Here is a 16,238-nt window from a genome sequence, read left to right as displayed (position 1 = left end):
TCGGGTGTTCCCTCTCTACCCCTCTTATTCTCTTCCTTATATATATATTCTTCTCCCCTTTCGTTTTCTTTCTTCGTCTTCTTCTCCTTCTTCTTCTCCTTCCTGCACTCCCACGCATCTTCTTCGCCAATCACCGTCTTCTTTTTCGATCAAATCAAATCCCTGTTTCCCCCACGCATTCGCTCCCACCACCGCTCTGCGATCCGCATTTTGCTTTTCTATTCTCTTCTCCGTTCACCAGTCATGGATTCTCGGGAACCGCACCACCAACCACAATTGCCAAACATGATGATGGGACCCACCTCCTACCCTTCCATGTTGGCCCCCGCCACCGCCCGATTTCCTTTCATCAGCAACAACCACATCCCCCACCACAACCCTCCTCCCCCACCACCACCTCCTCCCGAGCCTCTCAACGACAACCACCACGAGGCTGCGCTGAAGCAGTGCGCGCTCGGAATGGGTTCCTCGGAGTCCTCGAAGAAGAAAAGGGGCCGGCCCAGGAAATATTCCTCCGACGGGGGCAACATTGCCCTGGGCCTGGTTCCTAATCATCCCGCCGCTTCCTCCGCCGAATCTCCCGCCAAGAAACACCGCGGACGTCCCCCTGGTTCCGGCAAAAAACAAATGGACGCACTTGGTATCTATCTCTCTATCTTCTTCGCTTTTCTCGCTACCTTTGCTTTTTACGTGGTTTGATCCTGTCTTGTTTTTTTCTCAGGAATCACTGGAACTGGCTTTACTCCGCATGTAATATCAGCTGAAGCTGGCGAGGTAGAACTACGATCCCTCGTTCACTCATCACAATCATAATGTTTGGTTTTGTTGTAAATTATTCTCGCTGTTGTATATTTGTTTATTTGTTTAATGTCTTTTGTTTTGTAGGACATTGCTGCAAAGATTATGGCTTTCTGTGAACAAGGGCCACGGACAGTTTGCATCCTCTCCGCCGTCGGTCCTATTCGGAATGTAACCATTCGACAACCGCCTTCCGCCTCTTCTCTGGCTTGTCCTGACGTATCCTATGAGGTAATCTTCTTAACATCCTTTAAACAACCCTCCTCAACTGTCAAGGTTTTAAATTATGTTGATTTTGGAAGTTCTGACCAATGAGGCCATAATTATTGTTGTGGTGGTGCAGTTTCAGTGAGCCCCAAAACCATGTCAACCTTTTTTGTTATTCTATATTGATTGGCAATGATCTGAAGTACTATATATGTAAATGTCTGTTTGGTGTGCTTGTGTGCATGTTAACCGTAGAATTTGAAGAAACACCCTCACCTATTATCTTCCTGTCCATGTGCTTAATTACATTTTTTAATTTTTGAAGACAGAGTTTATTTAGGTTTTAAACATAAAATCTATCAGAAACATTCACCCGGGGTTTCTTTTTATTTCTCGTATCTCTAATTTAATTTCATGTGATATTTTTTGGGATAGAACAATTTTGAATCTGTCAGTTGAACTACTACGGTTTAAGAATTGTTATGGAAAGAAATATCAACCGAATTGTTCTTACTCAGTTAAGTTCACTTAAATTCTTCCACACAATTCTGATTCAACTGCGTGAATGAACAGATGTAAAGTTATAAATTACACAATTGGAATCTATCTGATTTGTGAAACGAGTAAATTCTGCAATGTTTCCTTTTCGTTTTAAAATACTTCATTTGTTCAGAAAAAATGTTCCATGGAAATTATATTTCTATTGTTTTGGGTGGTACTCAATGGTTTAATAGCATGCTATGGCTCTCTGGGGGTTCTGCTTTTAATGTTGAATCTGTTAACCAAATGATTCATCTGCTGTATTGTTGACTTATATCTGTATTGAATGCATTGTAAAGACAGAAGTTTAATAAGCAAGACAAATGAGTTACATTTTATCTGTATGCATCGTGTAGAATAATATAATCTTATAGGCATTGAAAGTACATGAAATATATAGCTATTTATGCCGTCTGATTACTAGAAGCTGCAATCATGGAAATCAGCTGGGAATTTTCGATGTGGAGTTTGGTGCTAGTAAATATAGGTTTTATCTAGTCTAATATGTATTGTCAAGGTAACAGTTGAAATTGGATTAATTTGGGGATGGTGAAGATGGGTTAAGTACATTTCTAGAGTCAGGTCTTCAGTCTTGATCTGTTGGTTATAAGAATTAGTATTTATTTATATTTAGATGTTCCATAAGTTATTGTAGGTGTTATTGATCTTCCTCAAACCAATTTCTTCTTTGAGACGCAGAAACTGAGCTGACATTTTGCATTAGCTTACAAACTTTAAGCTAAGAAAGCTTTGACGCATCATATCTTTAATTGATTGAACATTTACGTAAAACTGTGTAACATAATTACCATGTTAAAAATGGCAATGTGAATAATTTATCAGCTCAGTTTATATAACTTATATTAACTATGTACAAAAGTTTTCAGACTGCTTGTCTTTCCTATGAAATGAAAAGAATGTTTAGAGCTATCTTTTTGTATTTTATAATTTTAATACAGTATTTTTTCTGATTTGATATGCAACATTACTTTTTCCCTTTTTTATTTGGACCACACCCTTAGTAAAATATCTCTTTAATTATCTTGATGTTATCCAAAACATGAATATATGAAGTTGTTGCATGTGATGTAATAATCTTGTGCACTAATTTATTAGCTAAATGTGTTCCTATAGAATCCAGGGTTTCCCTTTTTGTGAAGGGTGTATCTTATTACTAGTCCTAGTTGTACCTTCTCCAAATACAATGTTCAAATTTGTGATTTATGTGTTAATGCCGTCTGTTAAACCTACAGTTTCTTTTATCTGCTTTTATTTGAGGCTTCTTCCCATCTTCCATGCACTGTCCCTATTAGTAAAGGTATACTATGTAGTGATTTAATTTAGTAATGGGGTTCAAACAGGTAATGTTTTTATTTTTCTGGGAATGAACCAAATTTATCTGCATCTTTAGTTCTCCTTAATTTTACATAATTTCATTGTCACAATGTCATTATTTTTACACGGTCGGTTGTGTCATTATGTTTACTCTGATATTAGACGTTTGTAATTAAAGTTTAATTCACATGTCTTTTACATTACAGGGTGAATTTGAGATCATATCCCTTTCCGGATTTACTGAACAATCTGAAAATAACAATGGTCATAACGGAATGCGTTCCTTAAATGTGAGTTTAGCAGGTCCTGATGGACGAGTATTGGGTGGCGAAGTTTCTGGAGCTCTTACTGCAGCTTCGGCAGTGCAGGTATCTCTCTCAAAGGGTGGAAAATATGTTGGAATTTTTCTTCTGCTTTTATAAAAAACGTTGTGTATATAAGTTAATGGCTATTGGATTTTTTTTCTGCAAAAGGGTTGATCTAACTTCGATGCATGTCAACAACAGGTCGTTGTGGGTAGCTTTATTGCAGATGGAAAAAAGTCTAGCTCAAATAACGTAAAATCTGGACGTTCTACGACGCCATCATCGCAATTGTTAACTTTTGGTGCTCCTACGACTCCAACCACTCCTACTTCTCAGGGGCCTTCAACCGAGTCATCTGAGGATAATGAAAATAATAATTTTATTAAGGGCCCGGGAGGCCTGGGAGGCCCGGGACTCTCTAACAATGCTAGTCAGCCTATTCATCATAATCTGCAGATGTACCATCATCTATGGGCTGGCCATACTCAGCAGTGATGATGCTTTTTAGTTTCAACACTGCAGAAGCAGGGCATTGGCATAATGATTCTTCCTGGTAGTGGCTAGAGGTCAAATTCCAAAATCTAACATGCATTATTGGTTTTGGGACTGGTTTTAGGAGAGTCTATCTTAAGGTCTAAATCTATTTATCTTCATTTTTATGTTCACTAGGAATTTTATCATATTTGAAAATGTTAGCAATGATAGCTTTTAATTATTTGAGCTTGTTACAGGGTTGGATCTGTGCGTTCACTAGATATACTATATGCGGGCTGTTTTTCTTGCACCCCTATAATTTTAAAAAAGACCAGTGTCCTTCTCTTTTGCGTGTTAGTTTTTGAATTAGACCTTTTTGGAAGGGTTAAATCAACCTTTGGGATGGGATGGGATGATCTGGAGAGAAAAATTGTGGTCTGTATAATACAATTTATAATTGTAAGATCGACAACTCTATGTTAGACTTTTGGGAAAAAGTGCATTTTTGTCGTAGATTTTGGATGGAGATGATCTGGATTTTTTTTATTTCGAAAGACTTCATCTGATTTTTTTTTTTCTTGTTTGAAACAGTTGGTCTGGATTTTTAAATAGTGTTCTGGAAGAGTTTGTGTGTTTTGTTGTATGTTTTACTAATTGAATGACTACGTCTCGTGTGTTGATGCTGTCTATGAATATGATTGCATCACTGCATCTCAAACTATTCTGCATGAACTCTTTAGGAATAAAAATAAATTCTGGATGAAGTATTATAAATTGAAAAGAAAAATTGGGATAATTATTCAAAACTTATGACATTGGTACCCTTCATTGGAGTAATTTTATAGTTCTTTAAATTATGGGGGTGCCACTAAGACTTAGGAAGATGGAAGAAGAAAGAGAGAGCCTGGTATGAGTTCTGCCCTCTTTATCCGAGAAGCTCTTTCCTTTTTATTTTTTAATTATTGTCTTTTTTCTAATAAGTACCTCCATCGTGATTGCTTTCGTTATAACTAATACTGAGAGATTGTGTACCTTTATAGGAAATAAATTTACTTATATGTGGATCAATAGTTTATGAAGACTCCAATATTTTCATTTTGTTTGAACCATTATTAGACAAATTGTGACATGAGACAAACTCATAATAAGTCAAACTATGTGAATGTTGACACCCAATAGCGTATAATACAAGTCCTACCAACGAAGAAACAACTAACTTTAATTTTTGCCATATATATAAATAGATGATAATTGAATTAATTATAAATATTATGGTTAGAATCCCTTGAAAATTTTTTGGGTAAAACAAACACTATTTATCATCTTATATCATTTGAGATATGAGTATTATATAGTTTTACAAATATAAATAAAGTTAGTTATATAATGTTTAATATAACCAATCTAATAATAATGTTCTCATAATAAAGAGGAGAAATTAAAGTTTAACTTTAATTTTTAATAATCATTTAAGTTAAGAATGTTTGGTATGACAAAATTCAATCATCATCTATATCTTATTAATAATTAATAATGAGAGATACAATTATATAGGAGATACTATTTCAAACTTAAACTTTTAGAATCATTATTTATTGAAAACTAACTTCTCCGAAAACAAAATAATAATTTAACTTTTTTTTATATGTTTATGAAGTTTATTCACCCACCACTTAAAATTGCATGTGAGATTCCGATAAAAATGTAGTCAAATTAATTTTGTTATTAACAAAATATTAGATAATAAGATATTTAAATTTTGTTATCGTATATAATCTATAAGTTGAGAGATAAATAATAAAATATTTACGGTTACATTTTTTTTTTGAAGGATGATGATGATTCTATTATACAGATAATATGTCACGTTATGGAATAATCGTATCTTCTAAGAATACATCAAGGATTGATAATATAGAAAACAAAGAGAAAATATTAATAAATAGGCATCTCTTTGTAGAGAAGGAATATATAAAATAGATAAATAACCTATGTAGAATAGTAAATACTTATTATGTTTTATTTTTAATATAATAAAAAAGAACTTAGTATCTATGTGTGTTTATTAAAAAAAAAATTAACATTAATATGTAATTAATTTTAAAAGAGTTACGGAGAATTTTAAATTTGTAAATTAAAAAGTAAAAGGTAAATTTTCTCTCTAGATTAATTTTTCTAATAAATAAGCATGACAAAAAAATTATTAAACATCAAACATATTCAATTTTATCGTTGAGAAATTAAAACAGAAGTAATCAAACTAAAATTCTGTACTAAAGTTGTATGTTTTTTCTTAATATACTATAAAGGAAATATATAAATAATGAAACTACTATTTAGCCCAAAAAATTACTCTAATAAGCTAATATAAAAAACTAATAAAAAACACACCAAGAGATTAAAAAAAAAAGTTAAAACACAATTCTCCATTTTTAATTTTAATAATCATGGATTATCATTTTAGTAAAACTCATAACAAGCATTTTAGTTTAAGAATCCCAAAAGAAGGTATTCAATAATTTAAAATTCTTAAAACTATTATTTTATTTTTGTTTTAATAAAAGTAAAAGTAAAGAGAGCATTATTCCAATGTAAACGGGTCAAAATTCAAACAAAACATACCCATTGAGCAGGCATTTGTGCACGTTAATACGCGGAATTTGACATTTCCAAATTTTTAGCACCGACAACCTAAATGTAACTGCACTCTAAAACGCGTTTACCTAATTTCATAACTGTTCCAACTAAAATCACTTCAAATATTCGTGTTCATCCATTAGTTAATAACTAGAACACTATCATGTAACAAAAAAAGCACATTATGTTTTGTAACTTCAAATCTAGTATAGTATGGTAATATTAATATTACTCATACCTTTAACCATAACACCATTGATTAGCCTACCCTGCATTTTTGTTTCGGTTCTAAATACATAACTTGTCAATTAATTGTTACAATAAATGTGTCTAATAATCACTTAATTATTCTGTGCGCAGAGAATTAGATTTATTCATACATCAGTGAGACTAATTACGTTATGATTAAGAGTTGTGTGAGATTATATGATAAAGAGCTCCAATTAACTTTTTATTACTTTGGATTAAATAATAGTAAAAGAAAATGAATATTATTTCTCATAAATAACACACGTCACAGTGCAAAAGAAAAGCCGCCTACTACCGATGCTAACATCTCACTTCAGATGTTTAATCCAATGTCATGTCTTGTTCACCAAAGTCGGCAATCCAAACTTCACCCACGCGTCAAGAAAATTTGATTTATTCAAATACTAGTAAATTTTAAATAAATTAATAAAGATATTAACATATTTTATTTTTAATATGAGTAAAATACTTTTTTTTTTTGTTTTCATTATATTAAAAGTAAAATAGGTCTTATAAGCGGAAGTGAAATTCTTAGTAAAATTAAATTAAATGTTAACGCGCCCACGCGCTTGCTGACGAGCCTAGGGTAGCCGTGTCCTCTTGCAGTCCAAGGGATCCTTTCTCCAACGGCTATTTCCCATTTGCAGAAGTCATCACCCAAAGTATACATCCAAAGTAACCCTTTCTTTTCTCTCTGGTCACCTAAATATTAATTTAATAATAGTTATTAAAATCCCAAACCTATTATTTAATATATAACGTGATGTAATTATTATTATTATTAATATATTTATTATATAAACTCGTTGGCAGGTTCTAGAGTCACAAGAGATATCATCCACTTTCTTCGTCGTCTTCTTCTTCTTCTTCTTTTCTTTTTCAGCTGGAACATCGTACCTTGCTTCTGCTGCATCCATGGATTGTTTGGTGATGCCGGTTTCATTGATCCGGCGTCGTTCCACTGGTTCTCGTTTGCGTTACATGGCGCTTCCTAAAGAGGGGTTGTTGGAGGAAGAATCGGAGAAGAGCGTGACGGTGGTGGTCGGAAAAGAGAAGAGGGTGTTTATGGTGGAGCCTTTCATATTGCAAGAGAGCCCCTTTCGCGTTTTGATGGATATATCCATGAAGAAGGACCCTGCGGCGGAGAAGAAGCACTTCCATTTCACGTCTTCTCAAAGAAGAGTAATCTTTGTCGATGTGGATGACATTTTGTTCGAGCACATGTTGTGGCTCATGCACAATGATGCTTCTTCGTTGTTCCAGCTCAATCTGAAGGAGATTATTGACTTCTATACTCACGATCTCTGAATCTCTGTAATCAATCACTCATCATCTTAATCACACACTGCCTTTATCTTTCATCGCACCACAGCTACTATACTATGTTTGTAAATTTCAGATACGGGAAAAATACAGTTTCTAATGCATACTATGTGGTTGATACGCGATCCATGGTTAATTGTTCCACACCCCACCTTGTTATTTTGTGTTGATTGAGACAAAAGAAATTCCTTTTACAGAAGATTTTCTTTTAAGTTTCTTGGCTTCTGATCTTTGTTGGTTGAGGTGTGTCTGTCGACAACATCCTGAACTTGCTTAGATGTTTAATTTAAGCCTAATTAATGTATTTATTAATTAATTTCGATTTTAATTGCTGACTTTCGAAGGCTTTTTTTTCTCAAATGCAAACAAGCAACGGATTAGGATGCTGTTTTTTGTTTACGTGATTATTACATGTGTTCTGCACTCATGTTACATCTCTGATGAAAGGTGCATTTTCTCTGAATTTACGACCTATAAGAAAGAAAAACAAAACCTTCATTATTACAATTTCTCTGCCGAAAGATGTTTCAACTGGTGTCTGCAAATGCATCATAGTAGCTAATGTTTTTGTCGTGTTCAGAGACACTCGAAAAGCATCTAAAAATGTTGGTCAGAAGTCAATAGCAATCAACTGGCTTCTACTTGCCTTCAAAAGAACCTGTGTTTTTCTATCTTTTACTTTTTCCTACAAACGCTACAATTTATTATTATTATATATTTTTTTTTTGTGATGTTGCGGTGGTTTTTTACATAGCTACCATTAAAAAAGGAAAGAAAAGGAGTCTACTTTCTATACACACTTTTGAATGATTTTTTAAATAATTTATATGTGAGAGAATAATTAAATAAGATGTATGCTTCACATTTTTTTTTGTGATTTCAAAAAAAAATTAAACTAATAAGAGAGTATATAGAAAAGGAATGTGCTTCTCAGCATTCCTCAAATTCTCAATAAAAAAATATAATATATAACTTTTATCGTAGACATGTTGAATTCTATCCGTATTCCACGAAGTTACTGAAATAAACTATAGTGGTGCAGAAAGAAAGAATCCTGAAAGTAAGGTGGACAAGATATAGTCCCATTTTATAACACTTTAGTTCATTTTTAATATGATCTACGATAAAATTTGATATGATCCATGTGAAATAAAAAAAGGGCTTCGCTGTTGGTCCACCGGAGTATGGATCAGGTTGGTCAAATATTACTTGAAAGTTGGGTCACTGGACTCTTCAGGTTGGTCAGTTGCTTTCTGCACGTCCATAACTTTCTTTCAGCATTCCTATAAGTATTTTCCTAATTTGTCCTTTCTGAAATTTGGATATTATTTTTAATTAAAAGCTATTTTTTCCCTTAAAAAATCCTTAACTTTCTTTCAGCATTCCTATAAGCATTTTCCTATTTTGTCCTTTCTGAAATTTGGATATTATTTTTAATTAAAAGCTACTTTTTCCTTAAAAAATTGTTTTAGATTATATAATTTGAAAACTTAAAAATGATTTAGATTATATAATACTAGCGAAAATACATATGTGATAGCACCACCTGTGTATTTGATTTTTTTTTTTATTTTCATAAAAAATTGAGTTAAGATAAATAAAAAATAAAAAATTAATTTTTAAAATAGTTGTTAAATATAAAGTTAAAAAAATAAAATATGTATATAAAAGAAGTTTTTAAAATAACGGTTAAAAATAAAAAATATTTTGAGAATAACGGTTAAAGATAAACTATTTATAAAATAATTTTTAAAATAATAATGAAGGGTAAAACTGAAATATTGAAATGTTGATATAAAAAAGGGTATTTATTTATATATTGTTAATGAAATTTATTTTTTGAGAAATAAAATATATTTCATTACAAAATCTGAAAATTATTTTTAACTTTTAAATTATATAATTAAAGTTCATTTTTAACTTCTAAACTGTATTATTAGAAAATCATTGACTTTGAAATTATGTACTGCCAAAGGTATTCTTTTATAGTAAAATAACTTTTAAATTATATAATTAAAAAAGGATAAATAAAAAAATAAATTTATGAGGAATGAGGAAGAAATTACAAGAAGAAACTGCATTTCTTTCCTTTTTCTCTTACCCACAACCTTTTAACGGAAAAAAAAATTATAAGGTACCATAATGTAATTGTTTTTTGTTGGCTAAATGACTCCTTTATCTAAATCCCAATATATTTTGTCTGTTTTAATGGAGTATTTAAAAATTTATTTTTATAATTTTATTTTTAAGCAACGCCCACTCCTTTCTTATATAATAAATGATTTGTTCATAAGTATCTTCTATGGGTTTTTTTTTTCTGAAAAGGGCTTGAGGCCCAACACTAACATAAAAGCTAACGCATATAGAGTATTACATACAAATATACTTTATTAAATAGTATTTATTTTAAAGAACTATCCTTGTTAACATTTGACTATAATAAATTACAGCTTTAATTTTTCAAAGTAAAATGATATCTTTATTCTTTTCACAGTCCTTTTGTTTTAGTCAAACACGTTTTTTGCTGAAAAAGCCATAAAATTTTTAAAATCAGCTTTTAATATTTTCTCATTTATTCGTATTATTTACAACCCAAATATGCTTACACAATTTTCATATTTGTATAACCAATTTATTACTTACTTATTTATTATTTACTTGTAACATTTTATGAAATAAAATTTTATAACAATAATAGTCAGGTTTACGTCTTTTGAAACAATCATATTTATATATCGTTTTATTAAAATTAACACAATACTCTCTTTTCTTTGTAGAAAAAAAAATTCTTAAATTTTAATAAGTTATACATTTTTATATAATATCCCAATATGTATACTAATTCTATTAAAGTTTATACGTTGCCAAATAATATAAAATAAAAAATTTAAACAGTATTATTATAATGTATATGAAACTACTCGTAAAATTAATCATATATACACTTAAAACAACTATCTATCTACTAGGTCCAAGATAAAATATGAAATCCTAAGTCCTAACAAACGATTTATTAAAGAATCACATAAACAAATCAACAGTATCAGGAATCACACGATTTCTTTTAAATAATTTCATTTTTTTACAGATCGATCTTCCTAAAACTTTGGGTTACTATATTATATATTATTCAGTATCTACTTATTACAACCATGTTTTTGTGGATACTATAAACAGGTAAATAAACTCAACATCATTACCAAAGTATCATAACATATCATGAAGTTTCAAGCTCTAGTTGCTACACATATATAGCAATGAACATAAATATTCATCATAGCTTAAATTAAATATTAGGCTCAAAGCCTTTATAATTTCACATTTGATTAAAAGACTCTCAAAGCTACTTCGCGATACTTTGACATATCATTATCATTTTGGCCTCATCCAAGGGCCACTATGCCACAACACTAAATATTTTTATATAAACAATACTCAAAACGTGGCTATGTTTAATTACTATATATATAATTAAATTTCAAACACAAAAGTAATATAATATTGAATTGCTATAAAGTATTATTTTATGGAAATATATAAAAGAAGTTGACAGCTTAGAAACAAATGGGTAGAAACATTAGATGAAATATTATATTGCACCTTACGACTTAGTCAACCTGATTCCTTTATCTAAACCTTATTATATGTTTTATTTACTTAATAATTAACCACACTTGCACCAATTTGTTTATGTTAATTGACAGGAAACAGGAATCTTTCTTCCCAACTACCCTTCAGGTGTCGTATATATACCTCTTCTTTGTATTTATGGATTCGTTGTTAAGCTTTATCATAGTATTATAATTCAAATTTTCATAAAATTCGAATATGTTCTCTTTAGATAAGGCCATTAGTTTTTGTTGGATTATTTCTGGATACTTATGCGATTTAATATAACTTTCTCATATAAATACAAGTACGAATAGCCGCCACTGAAATAACTTACAAATCTTATGATTATATATAAGATGGAGTTCTGACATGGATTTAACTCATAATTCGTAAGATTATGTATTTTCCTTATCTATGGATAATCTTTTTATATGGGTTGGAAAATTTCAAGCACATTATGTATATATCACTTTTATTTGCGGATTAAAATAACATGTTCTGAAAAATAAGAAAAGTTTGACTTTTAAGAATTCCAGATCATATGATAGCTTTGCATAAAGTCAATAAGGAGGCACGGTCAAATGTCTGAATTGCAAATTGTTATGTTTTTCTGGAAAGTTGTTAAAAACGACAAGGTAAAATATTAATTTTCATAATTTTTCAGAACCTAATTGGAAGTGGTCTCCACGGGATGGAGTTGAATTCCGCAGTAAAATTTGAACACCAGACGCACTTCCTCTCCACAGCCTCAAATTTGGAATATTTATAGACTCATAATTTGGTCACTAAGTGTAAAATCAGTCTTTCACATGTATAATTTATCTCATACTTAGAGAAAATCGATGAAAAAATATAACTTTTTTAAATAATTATACCTTATTTATGTTGGATTAATGTAATATTATTTAAATTAGAGCTCTCAGTTTCTTTCTCGTAATTATATTCCTTCACAATAATAATGGTGTTGTTGATGTTTGTCGACGTTTTTAAAATCATTTGTTTTGTTTGAATCGGTGGTTGTAATTGTTTTGTGGTGGTAGATGTTTTTTTTTTTTTCTTTTCGAATTGTATTGGAGATTTATGTGTCTAAATGTGTTATTAAGGTGGTTATATATATATATATATATATATATATATATATATATATATATATATATATATATATATATATATATATATATATATATATATATATATATATATGCTATCTAGGTAACCACAAGGTTTAAAATGGGTCTGAAATCAATAATCTCAAGTAGCCAAAACTTCGTCCTTAATATTTAGATTTTATGATGTGAGTTTTGAAATGGAAGAAGAATTAATTAACAGCGATATCTTATTTGTTTGATAAATATCAACGTGGAAGACAAATTTCTTCATTCAACACTCGAATTTCTTTAATTGCAAATTGGGTCTAACGAATTTTTCCACATGGTATCCAGTGATTTCAATGGAGACCACCCTCATGAAAAAAAAAATCTGGAAATAATTCACACAACACATCAATTTGAATTATTTAAGTCTTCAGCGCCGAAAACCTAGCTACCTTATCCAACCATCACTAATGATTTGCAGATCTATATGGATAAATAAATATATAATTAATTAGGTCCGATTTGTAATTAACCCCTTCAAGCTACTCAATAAACGAGCTCATATATGAGTGATTCCGGCCGGGAAAAAGGGCTTAGAATGCAATCAATCACACAGTTTATAATATCTTCATAACTATAGCATATGCCTACCCCTTCCTAACCATTTAAGATTATCATTAATCAAATATGTATTAACCAAAATTAATCAAGTGGTGGGTATAATATATATGTTAAAAGCACTTCTTTATGAAAAGCTTTTTGGTTAGAGTTTGATTTCATCACCATGAATTTATATATTTTTTAAGCTCATTTATATGTATGTGCTTAACAGAACTGCATAACATTAAGGTTTAATAATTGAAAGTTCTTGTAAAGCTATAAGTTAATCAAATGAAATCACATTGATATTATTTAAATGACAGAGATATGTATGCATGCATAATAGTTATGAATTTGAGATTTCTAGCCACGATAAACATACGTCATAATTCAAATTTAAGCTTTTATCATTAAGAGTGATCGATGCAGAGTAAAACTTTCAAGAATGATTTCACCCTTAATCAAGCATGGAGAAGTAGTCACAAGTATGGACTCGTTGAAGAAAACTGTTTAAATTCATGTTTAAATAGCTAGAAATTCTTCTACACTGAGGGAGAAAAAAAAAACTTTCTCTTATATATTCTTGCCCCCAGTACCCATTATTAATTTTTTAATCAATAAATTCTATGCCGAAAATGTCTTTGCTTTAACATTTTTAAGGTATTAAACAAAGCTCACAAGACACTGATAATTATAACTTGGTCAATTCCTATATTTAACGAGACCCTAATCTTCATAAAATCCTAACTAAGTATATACAATGTTATGGTAACTAGTTAAACCAACGACTCGTGTTTGAGAGATGAAATTGAAAGTAGAGGGCAACTAAGAAGTTGGTGATGGAATGAAAATAGAAAGGAAAAATGTGTGGTTAACAAGCTGGAAATTACTGCTTCGTGTTAAACATTAAGTCATCTGAAACACGAGGCTATAACAAGTGCATATGTTTGTTTGAAATCTGAATCCCTCAAATTAATTAAAAGAAGAAAACAACGGAACAACTCAAGACATTATACATCAGTCATATATCATATACATGGCTCCACAAAAGAGAAGGATCTCAGAGAAAAAAATGAAAAACCAGTGAGACTTACACTAAGAAAAACACACATCCTTGGCAGCAGGAAAAAAACAGCAACATATAAATTTGTGTGAAGTACATGAAATGGCTGACCTGAATTCAACAACGCGTACATCTTCATCGATTGGCAACATCTAATGATATATCAATTAATCTCACATTAGATTAAGATGTAAGAGACAGTAACAAAGGTCGAAAACGACTCCGTTTTGGAGCGATGATCAAAATGGTGAACGTGAAGCTGAGTTTCCCGCCCAACCATCCACCGGGAACTGAACATTCATGGGCAAACTGAAGAAAGGGAGTCCCGAAGAAGGATCAGGAAAAGGGTTATTGTTAATAATATTATTATTACTATTATTTCCCACACCGCCACCACCAGATATCTGAACCTGTTCCTCTTCTTCTTCTAACGGTAAACGTTCATAAGCCACGTTCGTGAACGACGCCGCGATCACAATCACCGGTCCCGCCGCGGTCAACTCTCCCACCACACTCCCGCCCACCACCTGCCCCTGTCCTCCGGCCAGGTATACGCTCAGACTTGTCGCTCCCGGTGGCGCCGGCGGAGGAAGGAACGATCCCGCCAGCGACAGTATTTCGAACCTCCCGTGAAGAGTCACCACCGCCCCCGACGCCGCCGGCTGCCGCAGGGTCACATTCGTCACGGTGCCGCTGCCGCTCAAAATACAGATCCCGCGCTGCCGCCGCCGCGCGTAACTAGCGACGCTGTCGAACACGTCGCAGCCGCTGCCCACCTCGAGGATGTGCGCGCGGAGCGTGTTGGCGCTCTCCCTGGTGATGATCACCGGCGGCTTCGGCTTGTTCTTCGACCCTGGCGGCCGCCCTCTCGGCCGCCGCCCGACCAGGTCGCCGGGGCTGGCTTGTTGCGCCCCATCTTCGGTGGAAAAAGGGTCTGACTGTTTGTCGTCTTCCTCGGGTTCGTGGTGGTGGTGGTGTTGGTTGAAGTCTGGTCTTTGGAGACTTTGAACGAAGCGCGAAGCCGTGCCTAAATCCAAACCAGCCATAGACATAGACACATGAAAGGAAGAGAGAGGTATTGAATTTTTATTGAAAGAAAACGAACAAAAATAAAAAATGGTAGTTTATTGTTTTGAGGTGTTGATGTTAATAAATAGTAATACTAGGAGCGTGTGTTCTTTTTCACTTGCTTTTGGTTATTGTTATTTTAAGGAAAAGAGGTGTTATGTAAAGAAATAAGATAATGAAGAAGAGGACAGAGGTAGCTTGTGTTGTGAAGAGAAAGAGAGTGAAGGAGGATGAAGTGCAGGGAAAGAAAAGGAAGAGAGGAGGAAGAAGAAGAAGAATGAAGGAAGAGAGAGAGGAGACAGAGACCTAAAACGCAGTCATTTGTTTGGACAACAAAAAGTTTAAGGAATGGACGTAAAATAATACTAATAATTGGGTGGCAAATTCAATCTTCCTTATTCGAAAGGACGATGGTGGCATGGGAGAATAGGTTGCGAGTGATCGTCACTCCAATCCCCGGAGCGTGCGTGCTACGCGATCCTAAATTCATTATTGGATAAATTAGTGTACTCAACCTTAATTACAAATAATTATTCAACTAATAATAGATTTGGATACATAGATAGATAGATACCCCTTACCCAAATATTCAACCCCGAACTTGCTGTGTGAGTTCTGAAGCTTGAATTTGGAGTTTTCTTTGTGGCAAACTATTTTGTGTAACCTTTGGTTTTTTCAGAAAATGGAACCTAAATTGTAAGAGGCACTAGACATCGACAACAGTGGTGTTATTTCATTTGTTCGGCCATCTAACAACAACAACTTTGCCTCATGTTCAATCCTTGGACCAACAAACCTAATGAAAACATTAATCAAAGGTGGAATAATCCACTTCTCTGCAGGGACTATCATGCAACATCATAGTCGTGGATGCGACTTTAATAAAAATTTATGGTTGTGTGTACTAAATATGCTGAAGCAAAATATATTATT

The 16,238-nt window shown here is 32.4% G+C and overlaps 3 protein-coding genes across 3 annotated transcripts; 2 read left to right on the top strand and 1 right to left on the bottom strand.

Annotated features, from left to right (window-relative positions):
* The first annotated feature begins 7 nt into the window (after window positions 1–7).
* LOC114166607 (AT-hook motif nuclear-localized protein 8-like) lies at window positions 8–4,013 on the top strand. The gene is made up of 5 exons (XM_028051361.2): window positions 8–640; window positions 722–774; window positions 886–1,029; window positions 3,087–3,248; window positions 3,387–4,013. Exons 1-5 carry the CDS (start codon window positions 244–246, stop codon window positions 3,678–3,680), a joined length of 1,050 nt encoding a protein of 349 aa, XP_027907162.1. The 5' UTR covers window positions 8–243; the 3' UTR covers window positions 3,681–4,013.
* A 3,332-nt stretch (window positions 4,014–7,345) lies between these two features.
* LOC114174064 (uncharacterized) lies at window positions 7,346–7,991 on the top strand. The gene has a single exon (XM_028058806.2). It carries the CDS (start codon window positions 7,461–7,463, stop codon window positions 7,851–7,853), a length of 393 nt encoding a protein of 130 aa, XP_027914607.1. The 5' UTR covers window positions 7,346–7,460; the 3' UTR covers window positions 7,854–7,991.
* Window positions 7,992–14,118: 6,127 nt separating this feature from the next.
* LOC114171258 (AT-hook motif nuclear-localized protein 23-like) lies at window positions 14,119–15,660 on the bottom strand. The gene has a single exon (XM_028056400.2). The coding sequence runs from the start codon at window positions 15,287–15,289 to the stop codon at window positions 14,477–14,479; it is 813 nt and encodes a 270-aa protein (XP_027912201.1). The 5' UTR covers window positions 15,290–15,660; the 3' UTR covers window positions 14,119–14,476.
* Window positions 15,661–16,238: the final 578 nt, after the last annotated feature.

The sequence above is a fragment of the Vigna unguiculata genome, chromosome 2 (assembly GCF_037176805.1).
Source record: "Vigna unguiculata cultivar grain cowpea cultivar isolate G323 ecotype 2 chromosome 2, ASM3717680v1, whole genome shotgun sequence".
NCBI lineage: Eukaryota > Viridiplantae > Streptophyta > Magnoliopsida > Fabales > Fabaceae > Vigna > Vigna unguiculata.
Note: the sequence above shows the minus strand (reverse complement) of the source record. Positions and strands in the feature narration are given on the sequence as shown.

What these genes read in the sequence shown, in the direction of transcription:
- LOC114166607 (XM_028051361.2), top strand. Translation starts at nt 244, where the DNA reads ATGGATTCTCGGGAACCGCACCACCAACCACAATTGCCAAACATGATG. An exon ending in AAAACAAATGGACGCACTTG is followed by an intron (nt 641 to 721) that starts GTATCTATCTCT and finishes TTTTTTTCTCAG; the next exon opens with GAATCACTGGAACTGGCTTT. An exon ending in TATCAGCTGAAGCTGGCGAG is followed by an intron (nt 775 to 885) that starts GTAGAACTACGA and finishes TTTGTTTTGTAG; the next exon opens with GACATTGCTGCAAAGATTAT.
- LOC114174064 (XM_028058806.2), top strand. Translation starts at nt 7,461, where the DNA reads ATGGATTGTTTGGTGATGCCGGTTTCATTGATCCGGCGTCGTTCCACT.
- LOC114171258 (XM_028056400.2), bottom strand. Translation starts at nt 15,289, where the DNA reads ATGTCTATGGCTGGTTTGGATTTAGGCACGGCTTCGCGCTTCGTTCAA.